The 12,764-nt window shown below is 41.0% G+C and overlaps 1 protein-coding gene across 15 annotated transcripts in view; it reads left to right on the top strand.

Moving 5' to 3' along the window:
• TTLL5 (tubulin tyrosine ligase like 5) overlaps positions 1-12,764 on the top strand; it is a 128,949-nt gene that overhangs the window by 22,396 nt on the left and 93,789 nt on the right. For 14 of the 15 annotated variants that reach the window (XR_014852535.1, XR_014852536.1, XM_085061712.1 and 11 more), the window contains 3 exons: positions 4,587-4,688; positions 4,810-4,901; positions 6,920-7,027. Coding sequence is in view for 13 of the 15 variants with exons in the window: in XM_085061712.1 (XP_084917838.1) it covers positions 4,587-4,688; positions 4,810-4,901; positions 6,920-7,027 (302 nt within the window). In the remaining 2 variants the exon portion in view is untranslated. The remainder of the gene's footprint in view (positions 1-4,586; positions 4,689-4,809; positions 4,902-6,919; positions 7,028-12,764) is intronic. The other variant, XM_085061708.1, reaches the window with a different exon arrangement.

Genomic DNA, 12,764 nt, shown 5'->3' with positions numbered 1-12,764 from the left:
CTGGCAGATGCTGACCTGGACTCATGTACTTGTGCATTCATCACTCTTTGGCTGGATTATAGCAATATGAGACACCTGGGCATGATGCCTTTAGTGTTTAGAAAAATAGCTCATGCAGAATATTGCAGCATATGCTTGTGGTAAATTCAGTTACTGGGAAAACACGAGGCTTGCCCTTTATCTTCTGTCCCTGCTTAGCATATAGTTTTTGAATTGCTTTTAGGATCTTGGCCTTTATCTTTTAAGTGACATATATTCTATTCTTAGTAGGGGCCCAGAATGAAATTGGAAAAGAGCATTGCCCTGAAATGAAATCATCTTCTAAAAGATTATAAGATTCCTCAAGAATTTATTCTAATTTCAGTTTAACACCTAGAGAATTTTACAAGATTGTTTTTCTACTTTTCAATATTACTGTAGGGCCTTTTCCTGTGACCTTGGTTTCTCTAAAATAATAGGTAAATTTCTGCTGAAGCAAGACATTCTGTAGCATGCAAGTCTCTTGTCTTTCCTTTAAAAAGTTCTCTCTCTCTCTCTCCCGGAGAGGACAGGTATGGTGGATGAATAGCGTAGTTACTACAGTGGCAGAAAGACACAGTGAAGTATACTCTGGAAAGCCATAGAACTGTAGAGTACTGAAGGTAATGGTAACTAGTATTTCAGAAGTATAACACTCTTCCATCTCAAGCAAGTGCAAAACACGAAAGTGTAAGGATTGTGGGCTATTGCTAGCATTGTACTTCTGATCTGTTACTATTCTGGCATCCAGAGGCTGTTGATAGAAGCTCTAGAAATAGCTTGGATTTTCCGTTTGCAGGCTTGCACTTAGTGTGAGGCTAGTCAAACCAGCTCTGGGTGAATGTATTTAGCATTTGATTATGTTGTTTAGAGCTTGGGCTTTTTTGATAGTAGATAGGAGTAATTTAATGGTTTGGGTTTTGGTGCATTGCTGATGTTGCTCATGTCCTTAATGATGATAGCATCCTAGTAAAAGAGAAAGTTTATGTACTGAGAGCTCTGGAACACAGTGAAGTACCTTCTGTATAGATAATTCCCATGGAAATCTAAAATTCTCTGAGCGTGGAACTCAGACCACCTTATAATTAAGGACAGTCTCTCTAAAAGAAACCTCATGCAAGCATTTGAAGGTACAGAAATACTGTTGTTTAGAATATTGTCTGTGTCTGCCAGGGGTTCCTATTCTTATATTTGAGTATGAAAAATTAAAAGCATAATCTGAAAAGCATGGTGAACCTAATTGCCCTCTGTTTGGAAGTACCAAGGGAACCATGACTTGAAATGGCTCTCTGATTGTGCTTAATATCTTCCAGGATCTGGCTGAAAGTATATTTCAACAAATATTTTCATAATGCTGCCAGTAAATGATTGTTAAGATGGAGATGATGAAATCATAATTAAGAAAAAAATATATTATAGGGCTTTTGTCACTGTTTTCAAAACAGAAGTGCTAAATCCAGGAAATTTACAGTTAAACTGAAAAGAGATTCAAATACTTTAAGCTGTGAAAATATGTGGAAAGGGAATCCAAACTTCCAAACTCTTTTGTTGCCAGATGCTCTGACTTCATATGTAGTTAAAGCTGAGAAAAATATGGTGCAAATGTTTTTTACTCTTTTAACCTTGACACTTAAAATTAGTTATATTGGGGTGGGGTGGTGGGGTTTACCCCCCCTCCCCGCTTCCACATGTGTCTTTAAAGATAAGTGTAAGCATCTTCATGGATTCGCTGGTATAGTTCTTATGGCAACAGGTATTTCTCAAAATGGCTACCAAGTGAGGGCAGTAGTGGCATTGTTTTAACTGAGAAATAAGATCTTTGGTTATTTGCCAGTTCTTTCTAAAGGAAGGAATTTTTTTTTTTTTTGGTGAAACTTGTTAGCTGTCTTTGTATAGCACAGCTTCTTCTAAACTGTGGAAAATAATTGGGGAAGGATGAAGAGAGATGACTATTAATAAAAATAAATGGAGGTGCATTCTTTTCTGGATATTATTTCATTGCATAACCAAATGATCCAGATCTCTCCTTCTTTCATTTTTCCTGAATCCTGTCTCCTTTTTGCTGCATTGAGGCTTCCCCCATATCTGCTCTCCTTTTCATGCAGCTAACCCTGCTCTTCTTGAGACATACTTTTCGTCTTGCTGGGGCCTCTTTGGATAGCATGTGTTTGACTCTCCCCTTACCCTTTCTTACTCCTGTTTATCTCTTTTGAGACATTGGCATCTTAAGCTCTTATGGTACAGGAGGATTGTCAGAGTGAAGGTGTTTTTTCTCTGGTTGATTTTCTTTTTGTTGTTGTTTGGGGAATCTTTGAACTGGAACATGTTTGGTGTTATGAGCATGGTGATTATCAGTGGCTCATACTGCTCATTCTGCCAATCAGATGCCCTGGATTCTACCCTCAATTTCTTCTTAATTTTCTTTTTTCTCCAAAATCTGAGGCCTAAAATATGTATTGAATCAGGATTACATGTAGTATAAGAAAACGAATGCAGTTAGGCTAGATGACTATTGTAGGTCCCTTCCAATTGCAACTTACTCTATTAAATTATATTCACATTCTATTACATTATTTTTGTTTGATGTCATGTCCTTGTCTAGATGTAATATTTTGCAAATATCACCACAAATGGTATTATCATCTGCTTAATGCTTGATTTTTATTTTTTTTGTTTTGTGAACTGGTCCTAAAATGGAGGCACTGCCCACTTTTTGTCCTGACTCTTCATCCTAACACTTTTTGTTGTGTTTGAAAGAGGGTGTACCTGCATCTGATGGAAAGTTGGTTGGTATCTTTCTTTAATATGCTCAAGTGGCTCTTCAGTCAGATCTGTGAAGTGATCTGACTTCCCTGTGACCACATAATTTGTGGAGCAGATGGAGTATGTGGAGTGTGCACCTGAGCAGGCTTTCAGCTGCAGTGCATCCTTGGGCTGACAAAGGCTGATCATGCAACTACACAATTAAAAAACAACTTTTGCACAAGATGTAACTTTAAACACTTTAAACTGGCATGGCTATCAAAAGAAAGCCTTTCCTGAGGACTTCCTGAGAGAAAACTCTCCCTGCTTGCTGTTCCCATTCTCATGCTGACCCTGGCATTTCCTTTTCTGGCACAAGTATATGATCAGTTCTCTGGCTGCACACTGCAAGTATCAATGAAGGGGTAGCACGAGCAGCCAGCAGTTGGTTTCAGGAAGCTCCTTCCCCTCCTTCAGATGCTTATATTGTTTCAGCATTCATTCAGCCTCTTCTTAAAGAGGTGTGCTATTGATAAAGTTACTAAATTGCTTCAGAGCAGTTTTGTGCTGTATTCCTGTGCTCATCTAGAGGCTTGTGGTGTCCATTGTTTTATGTCATCACAAGCATATCTGTACCCATGAAGTGAACTGATCTGGTTTAATAAAAACTCACTAAAAAGGCTGGCTTTAGATGGCTTGCTGTGCAGCACAAGTGCTTTTGTACGGCTAAAAATGCATGTGAATAGGTGAGGAAAGAGAGTTTGGAAAGCTCCAAGTGGAGCTTTTCTCTCTATTACATTCTATTCCCCCCTGCCTGCCCCTCAATTCAAAACAAAACAAAAATCCCTAAAACACCTTACAGAAAAAATCCTGGACTGTTTTCCAATTGAATCAATTATTTGATTCATTTCAACACACACATCTGTGATGGTAGTGCATGGCTAAGTGAGTGGTGAAGGGGTACTTGATTACAGTACAGGTAATGCCTTTCAATCCAGAGGTTGCTAGTGTTTTCATAACAAAGAGGCTGATTTAACTGCATTATTGTTGGCTGTAACAGGGTTCATATGGAGACTTCATATAAGCTTGTCTTGCTCCTCACTGTGATCTTCCTACAGTTCTTTTCTCTGTACTCTGCCAGGTGATGTATTTGAGATATAGAAGGGCTGTGTAGTCCCTGAGAATGACAGCACCCTGAGGGAGGTGCTGTCTTATTGATCAAGTTGGTCTGGCTTGTAAGTTGTACCTGGTTTCCTGGATGCCTCTTGAGAAAGTGAATTGGCAGTTGCAGGCTTTGTAGTTGGTGGTAGAAATCTGTTTCCACCCTCAGCCCTTTCCTAAGGTGTCCTTATAAAAAACTGAGCTGTACTTGTATGAGACTTCAGGAAATATTGATGGTGGTATGCATATGTAGCAGTGGATCTTAGATATTCATGGTATGTCCTATTGCCATTGCCTGTCTAAAGCAACGTGGCCTATTTGGCCAGAATGTCCAAGGACAAGAAATGTAAGAAGTAAAGGAAAAAGAAAAGTCTGGCATCATGTGTATACTGTTAGGCTGTGAAAACTCACAGGTGAACAAAACTCCCTTCTCTAAGACGCTGGAAAACAGACTAAAGGTACCTGTATGTGTCCTTCAAGGATAAATTGTATTTTTTGTGAGGAAAGGTTGCATTTGATGAAGTCTCATTACATGCATTCTCTCCCTAGCTGTTGCTGTTGAGGGATCTTTATGGCAGTGTGTGGTTTGTAGTGACATGCTTGCTGTATCTAGCAAGAATGCCACTTGTTCAAGAAATACTGTGAATTTTTATTCCTCTTTACAGATTTGCAACAGTGAGGTATGACCAGACAACCAAGAACATTAAAAACCAGTTCATGCATCTGACCAACTACAGTGTCAACAAAAAGAGTGGAGATTATGTCAGGTATTTGGCTGGATAATGGAACTTGTTCTCTAGAGGTTGGGTCAGTTTACCTAAGTTGGTCTAATGCTGTTCCACAGAGGTAGGCCAGTGGTGTCAATCTTCTTGTTTCCTTTATTTTTAGCTGTGATGATCCTGAAGTAGAGGATTATGGAAACAAATGGAGCATGAGTGCAATGCTGAGGTACTTAAAACAAGAGGGGAGAGACACTGCAGGTCAGTAGAAATCTTGTTCTTTTATTTCTTTGCTGGATCTTGATCATCTCACTAGTGTGAATTCTAAAAAGTCAAGGAAGAGCTCAGTGAGTCCCATTTAGCACCAGAGCAGGGTGGAGGGAAGCATTGTTCCTTACTCACTACAGCTGTGCATTTATTCCCTATCCCCAGAGATAAGACCTAACCCCTTCCTTTTTGCAACTAGTATTCTGAGACTTTCTCAGGGTGTGTTTCTTAATATTTTACCTACATTTCCCCTTTCTTAAGGTCATTCCATTCCTTCTAAAAGCTTCCCTCCCTCTACTGCTCCCATGGCCTGTTCAGTCTGATGAGTGACCAACCTCTGGACAACTGTGCCAGTTTGAATGACTCTTGGATGTGGTGTCATCTTTCCATGGCTCAGGTTTTTGCTGAGTGTTTTCATTTAGTCTGTGTTTCATATAAAATAGCTCCCTCTTCCACACCTTTGTCAGGTCTGCTGGGAGTAACTGCATCTGCAGAGCAGAATCCAGGTATATCCTTTAAGGGATAAATTACCTGTGATACTGAGGCATCAGTAAAACTACTGATAGCAGCTATGGCCCATACTGCAAATGTTGCCAGGGAACATTTGAATGTTGGAGAAAGGGGTTTGAATCTGGCTTTCAGATGGAAGTAGACTTTTTTCCATTGTGTGCAATGCATGGCTGTCCAATTCCTTGCACCATATGTGTTCAGCAAGCTGTGAATGCACAGTTATTAATATTGATACATCTCCGCACCTCAGCCCAGCCTAAAGTATAAAATATACACTCTTAATAATTAAGTAAAGTACTGAGCAATGCAAGCATATTTCTTTAACTATCCGTTACAAGACTTCTCGCACCTTTCTCTGATGCATCTGGTTCTGGTCATAGGGAGGCAGAATGCTGGCTGGAAAGTGCTGGCCTTGTCTGGGCTGGCAAGGTTTTTGTGCTCTGGGTTGTTTATGTGTGCTGGGATCTTTCCATGCTGTGTTGGTTTCACTTATTTGTTTTCTGGTACAGAAGTTCACATCTGAATTTGCTTGCATGTTCTTTCTGTAATTGTTCAGGTCTCTGCATGTCATCATCTGAGCATGAGAAATAGTAATTGTAGACCTAAAGTAAACTCTCTAGTCAAGTGGTTTGTAGAAGATACTCTTTGAAGCAGGGACTGCCAAATGTCTGTGTGGATTTGCTCCCTCGAGGGGTGGGGAAGGCTGTCCTTTCATCCATACTAACTTTTGAGACTATGAGTCCAGTATTTGTTCATTTCTTCCTTCTCTCACTTCTCTATTGCTTGTCCTTGAAAACAAAACCAGTGTGGTGTTCTTTCTATCTCATGACTCATCCCTAGTCCAGTGTAGAGTCCAGGTCTACGTCTAATGTGCATCTTTTCTTGCCTTTTGCTTTCTCTGTCTGCTTAGACTCCTGTTCCTGAGCTCTGTTCACAGGCTCATACAGGACCTGGAGAGAGCTTTCTTACTGGGAGCTGTCACTAGTCATATAATTTTGAAAAGATTTATGAATTGTGATATGGGAACAGCTGCTTTAGAGGAAGGTGCAGTGTCACAGAATAGTTACAAACGTTCACAAGAAAAAAAATTATATCTCACTGGCTATGACTTATTCTGTGTAGTTTAAGGGCTTATTTCACTAACCCACTCTTGTTTAATTCTTCCTGATACTCTGTCTGAGTGGGCAGCGGTCAGACTCCAGCTGACTTGTGCTGATGTGTTTGCCATGTTTCTGCTTACCTGCACTGTACATATACTAGCATTTATCATTCTCACATTCTCATTTGTGAGTATTTTTGCAGTAGGATACTTATGCATGTCTCTATATACTTACGCTTGCATGGATTTCCAAGCATCATTGCTTTGTCATCCATAGGGTCTCATATGCTTTGATTCACAAAAGTATATCTCCATATGCATATTTTCATGCCTTTCTGGATATTGTGTGTTACTTCACAATCTACTTTTTTTCCTTTTTCCTCCCCTCCTCCCCTCCTTGCAGCACTGATGGCCAACGTGGAGGACCTGATTATCAAGACCGTAGTTTCTGCTGAGCTGTCCATTGCCTCAGCTTGTAAAAGTTTTCTATCACATCGTGGCAGCTGCTTTGGTAAGGCACTGGGGACATCTTTGTTAATTGCCTCTTGAGTACTGTTTGGAACCTCCAGCTTTGTCATGCTAGAGAGAAATATTTGTTCCCTGTTGCAAGGAAGAAATATGTATTCCCTATTTGCAAGGAAGCTGGATACTGTTTTGGTTGTTTTGTTTTGTTTTGGTTTTTTTTCCTCAGCATAGGCCTCGGTGAGGGCAGGGGGTGTAGAATCTTAGTTCAATGTGTATCAGTGTCATTGGTCGGAAGCTCATGCTAGGAAAGGAAAATGGGATGATGAAATGGGACTTGAAAGGGAACTTGGGGAAGTGCTGGAAAGCTGGTGATCTACTAGCCCCCTCGCAAAGAATGGCTGTGGGTGATTAAACATGGTTTTAGAGCAATTGCTCTTTTCTCTTGAGCCGTCCAGCGTGGCGTAGTTCAGCATTTTTCTCCGTGAGCGTGAGGATGGGAGCAGCGTGTGGGAATGCCGGTGGCAGCGGCTGCTCCGTGCTGGTGCGCGGCGCCGCGTGAGGGCGTCGGAGCCCTTGCTGGCAGCAGCTGTGCGCGCAGCTATGTGCTGGCACAGGGACTGCGGAGCTCGCTGCCAGCACATGCTGGGACGAGCTCCAGAAAGCAGCGGCTGGTACCACAGTGTGCCTTCTCCCACTTTCCAGTGGCTGCTTCCCAACCTTCCCTAAAGAGGCCTCCTCCTGCTCCTAGCTGTCCTTCACTCGTGGATGCATGCACGAAGATGAAGTCTCAGTGCTCAAACTGAAGGCCAAGCTTACTTAAGCTATCCTGTGTTTAGGGATTGGGACTTATATTTAAACTAGCTGTGACAGGTAAAGTAAATCCATTTATGTGGTCCCTGCATTGCACTTAGATATTGATATTAAATTCTACAGCTTTCAACACTCCAGTGTAAATGCATCTTTGGATATTTGGGAGTGGTAAGACAGTCAGGAATCAAGGAGCCATGACTGATAGGTTGTTTAGTTATCTCCCAAAACTAGCTACCTCTCCCACCATAGTTTCTCCTGACTAACTCTGACACCTTTGTTCAAAGTTGAAGAACCTGGTCATACATGGGGGTTTATGAGTTAGATAATCGTCTCAATAAAACGGCACTTTATTGCCTAGTTGAAAAAAACCTGCACCAAAACCACTTTAGCTGCCTCTTTTTTGGCTTCTCCCTTTTCTTCCCTCAGTTGTGTCTCTAGATTCCTCTGAGCTGTGTATGTGGAAACTAATGTTCCTCATGTGCTTTCTGCTGGGCCTGGCTCTGAAGTTATCCCACTTCCTGCTGCCTCCCCAGGGCTGCACTAACCACCCTCTCAGATGCTTCCCCACAAATAAACTGTTTTGTTCCGTTTATTTCAGTGTAAACATAAATTAAGAGCTTCCCAGGAAAGAGAGCTTAAGTAGGAGCCATACTGCTTCCCTAGGGAGCCTTAGGCATTTCCAGAGCTCAGTACTTTCTGCCACCTTCCCCCACAATTAAGTGGTGGTCCTTGTCTCCAAGATTTGAACTTGAATCATGCTTATGGTTCATTTGTCATCTGTGTGTCTTGTTCTGACAGTCTTTGGTTGTACCACTTTTAACCCTGTAAAATTTAGTTTTTCTAGCTGGAAATGTTCATAGCTGTTAGCATGAAGGAGAAAACTGGGAAGGAAGATTTCAAGGCAGCATGAAGAGTCTCAGAAGAGCCCCCCCCTTTTTTTTCCCATTCTGAGCTGAGAACAATGAAACTGAGTGTGTGTCCTGAGAAGGGCTGATCATGTGAAAAGTATCTCAGACTTCAGAACCTTTATCTGAAACTGAGGTGTAGAGATTGATCGTGTTTGGAAAACTTCTAAAAAATATAGCTAAATTGTATTCTACTGTAATCTTTGTAAAGCTGTTCTAGGGAATACAACTCCTCCACAATTGCCACTTGTTCTTAAAAATTAAATCACGAGTACTTATTTGTCTAGATGAGGTTGCCCACTTTATTACTGTAACAGTTTAGTACTGCTGTGGCCTTTCCGTTCTTTCAGAAGTAAATGTTTTTATATGTAATATACTTGTTTCCTAGATTTAAAGGAAGAGAATTTATTCCTGGCTTCTAAGTTTTGTAAAATAAGACTGGTGAGACGGGCTGATTCCTGCTACCAATGCTTGCCTAGAAAGTGAGAGTGGTAGGTCAGGATGGTTCTTTTTCTAATGTCAAAGTGGAGTGCTGGTGACAATTTGTGTAAAGACTGTAGTGAGTCCCATTTTGGCCATGTAATGTGAGCTATTTACTGCATTGTAGTAATAATCAGTTTTCAAAGGAGTTGAGGTGCTTAGGTTTGTTCCTTTGAAGTGCATCACAGAACTCAATTACTACATGATTATGTTGCCTTGTTTATGCACTGTTATTAACAAAGTGATCCCAAACCTCTATTTTGTTCTTTTTGATTAGTTAATAATTCCTCATGGAAAATTAATTTTAAGTAAAAATTGTCTTAACCTATAAATAACTCCAGGGGAAGACATGCTGCAGCTCTCCTAACCACTGCACTGCCCTGAAGTTGGTCACCATCCGAGTTGTTGGTTACCTCTAGAGCCTTCTTTAACAGAAAGCAAGATTTTGCACTTATTTGAGGAACATGACATGTCAGTGTGGGAACAGGAGGTACAATAGGGCTGCATATACCCAATTACAGACTGCATTGTTCTCCCTCCTGAAGTAAGCACTTCTGGGTAGGCTAGAAAAGGCAGTATCCAGCAGGAAGACCTGCTTCCAGGCAGAGTGAAAAATCTCCCTGTGGGATGGCTTAGTAGGTCATGAAATGAAGGCAGTTGGGTGCAACATATATTTTTGCCAGCAGCCAGTGTAGCACCATTTTCTGCACTCATTGAAATGTGAACCTAAAGAAGCAACAGACTGAAGTCCTCTTGTTTCATTTACAGTTCTAGTAAACCCAGTTGTGACACTGTGCAGCTTGTCTGCAGTCAAGAAGGCAGGCCAGGATCGGGTAATGGGCATATTGATTCCACCAAAATAATGAGTTTCTTATTTAGCTGCTTCTGTATCCTAAGGCTGAATTGGTCAGGCTTTTGCTTCTAATCACATCTATAATGAGATAAAAGCAAACCATAAACTGTTGCATGACTTGAGTGATGCTGACCTGGAGCTAAATGCTTAAAAAAGTCTTCATTTGTATCTCATCACCAGTTTTTCAACTGCTGATGTTGCTGTTCTTCACAAAGATTTAACTTTCTTAGTAGTGGCAGTTGATCTGTTTGGGGGAAGCCTTTTGTTGTTTTGAACAGTGAAGTGATCCCAGTACAAATCCTGTCAGGATTCAAGGAGTGTCTAGATGATTCCTTACATAATATGATTTAGAATAAGGTAGTTGTGTGAGGAGCAGGAGTTGGACTCAGTGATCCTTATGGGTTCCTTCCAACTTAAGTTATTCCTTGACTCTATGTATGTACCCTGAAATTAATTCACTTTTGAAGACTTTTATTGAGAACATGAATAATTGTCCTTCAGGCTTCAGTAGAAGTAAAGAATGTTCTCTGCAGAGAAGTGTTCTTAGGAGTGATGGGCTTTCTCTGGTTAACTGGAGTGCAGAAAGTGCCTCAAAGTGGGGCATTCACACATTTGGCCAAGCTAGTATGACAAACTGGCAGGTGCAGGCTGCATCTCATAACGTAGACAAGAACACCAACGTGGAATAATGTTGTGCCCTCTTGTTGGGTCCTTTCTGTAACGACACAGAGATAAAACCTTCCTCTGTTAAAATAAAGTTCTCTAAAAAAAGGGAATGAAACCTTTATATAAGAACAGAAAGACTAGGAAGGAAAAATGGAAGACTTGAATTTCAGTGGCAAAGGTGTAGTTGCTTGCATTAGAAATGTCTGTAAATATGCTTCTGCATAAAAGCAGGCGATCTGTTTTTATTGCAGTATCAATAAAAAAAGAATAAAATAATAAAAAAAAAAGTTACATGCTGTGCAATTTTTTTCCCACTGTTTGTGTCCTTCATAACTTCAGGTTGTCTCCATTTCATTGCAGAGTATGTACTTTGCAGTAAAGCTTCTTTTTCTCCAGGGAATAAGCTGCAAAGAAAGAAAGATCAGAATTACAGTGAGCCTTTAGGAACTGAGTTTATTCATGGTTTGTAAAATCATGAAAAATTTGTGCTACCATGCTGTCACTTGTGACTTCATTTCTAGACTTAGAGAGAATGACAGATTTTTTTGGGATATTTTGTGAAAGAAAGTCCCAGTGCAGTCTGGGAGAGGATTAGAATATAAACTTGGAATACATGGCAGTTTACCAGTACGAAAAAGCCTGAGACTATGTCTCTAGCCTTCATCTTAGTCTTAATGTCATTGACAAAAAAATCTCTGGTTGAACTGTTGCTGTTAGACTTCACTCTGAAGCTAGGCCTTCTTCTGGGAGGATGGGAAACTCAGTCAGTATTGACTTCTCTATGGGGATTAGAGGAGGGACAGGCAGGCTGTTCCTGCTGAGTCTTGGCAACAGTTGGTATATCCTGATATAATTCCAGTCTTTAGTAAAGTGCAGGGGTGAAGCACGTTTTTGTGGATTATAGTAGCAAGAGAAGGCACTGTGGAAACTTGGTATCTTAGCTCTTCTGTTCTTCTCTTAGTAACAATAGTGGCACTAGGTGGCTTCTCATGAACCTACCATTGCCACAGTGTGAGGCATGTTTTTCTCTTTCAGTCATTGTTTTCTTTACTCTCTGCAGAGGGAAACGGCAGCCTTGCTTAAGTTGGCAATTGCAGAGGATATACTTTTGATCATCCTACGCTCATGTTATTCCACATCTTGGTGCTTTCTATGTATTTATTTTAGCAAGCAGTAGTGGAGTTTCACAGTGGAAAGGGTACTATGACTGCTATGTTTGTTCTAGGAAGGACGTCTTCTAAATGAGGAGGAGGGCCAGCAAGATGTTTCTAGGTAAACTCCTGACAGTTGAGCATATCTCTGTGCTAAGCCCTAGGTGGAACCCATGAGGCTTGATTCTGTTGCCCGAACATGGTTATTACATAGCTCCTGATGCCCTGAGGTAGCAGAGACATCTGTCTAGGGCTTGTAGATACAGTTCAGAATACATAAAACTTGAGGCATTGTGGAACAACAGTGGAGACTTCCTAAGAGACACTAAGTCATTACAAGTGGCTTTAGATTCTGTGTTTAACAATGGAATTGAGTCAACAGAGATACCCTGAAGAACTTACTGTCTTAATAAACAAGGCAGACACAAGGGAAAGGAATGTGAAGCTCCAGCAGCATGGTTAGAGCTAGCTGGGGTCAAGAGGTTTCTCGTGTATTTGTAAAAGTGGACAGAGTGAGTAACTGGGTGGGAAAGATGGAGCTTTAAAGAGCAAGTGATTTGCAAGAGAATTGTGTGGGAGAGGAGAACAAAGTCAGAGGAGCCAAAATACTAGCAACGGTCCTTTGAGGGGCCAAGGGAAGGAATGGCCAGCAGCAAAAGAAGCAGGAGCTAGTCAAAACAAAATGTGCTGCTTTCTGATGGGGGCTGGGAGGTTGCAGACCAGCAGCTGCTGCAGTCCCACTCATTGCTTCTCTGCATTGGGCATGAGCTGCTGATCCACTGGAGTTTTCTGTGCAGTTAATAGTCATGGGTCTTCACCAAACCCGAGACTGCATTTTGAAATAATGTATTAAAGTAATCAGAAGTTTCTCCTGGTCAAAATGCTTTGTTAATGTTTACACTTACAATCCTCACCTCC

The sequence above is a fragment of the Lichenostomus cassidix genome, chromosome 5 (assembly GCF_008360975.1).
Source record: "Lichenostomus cassidix isolate B80296 chromosome 5, HeHo_3.0, whole genome shotgun sequence".
In the NCBI taxonomy this organism is placed as follows: domain Eukaryota; kingdom Metazoa; phylum Chordata; class Aves; order Passeriformes; family Meliphagidae; genus Lichenostomus; species Lichenostomus cassidix.
Note: the sequence above shows the minus strand (reverse complement) of the source record. Positions and strands in the feature narration are given on the sequence as shown.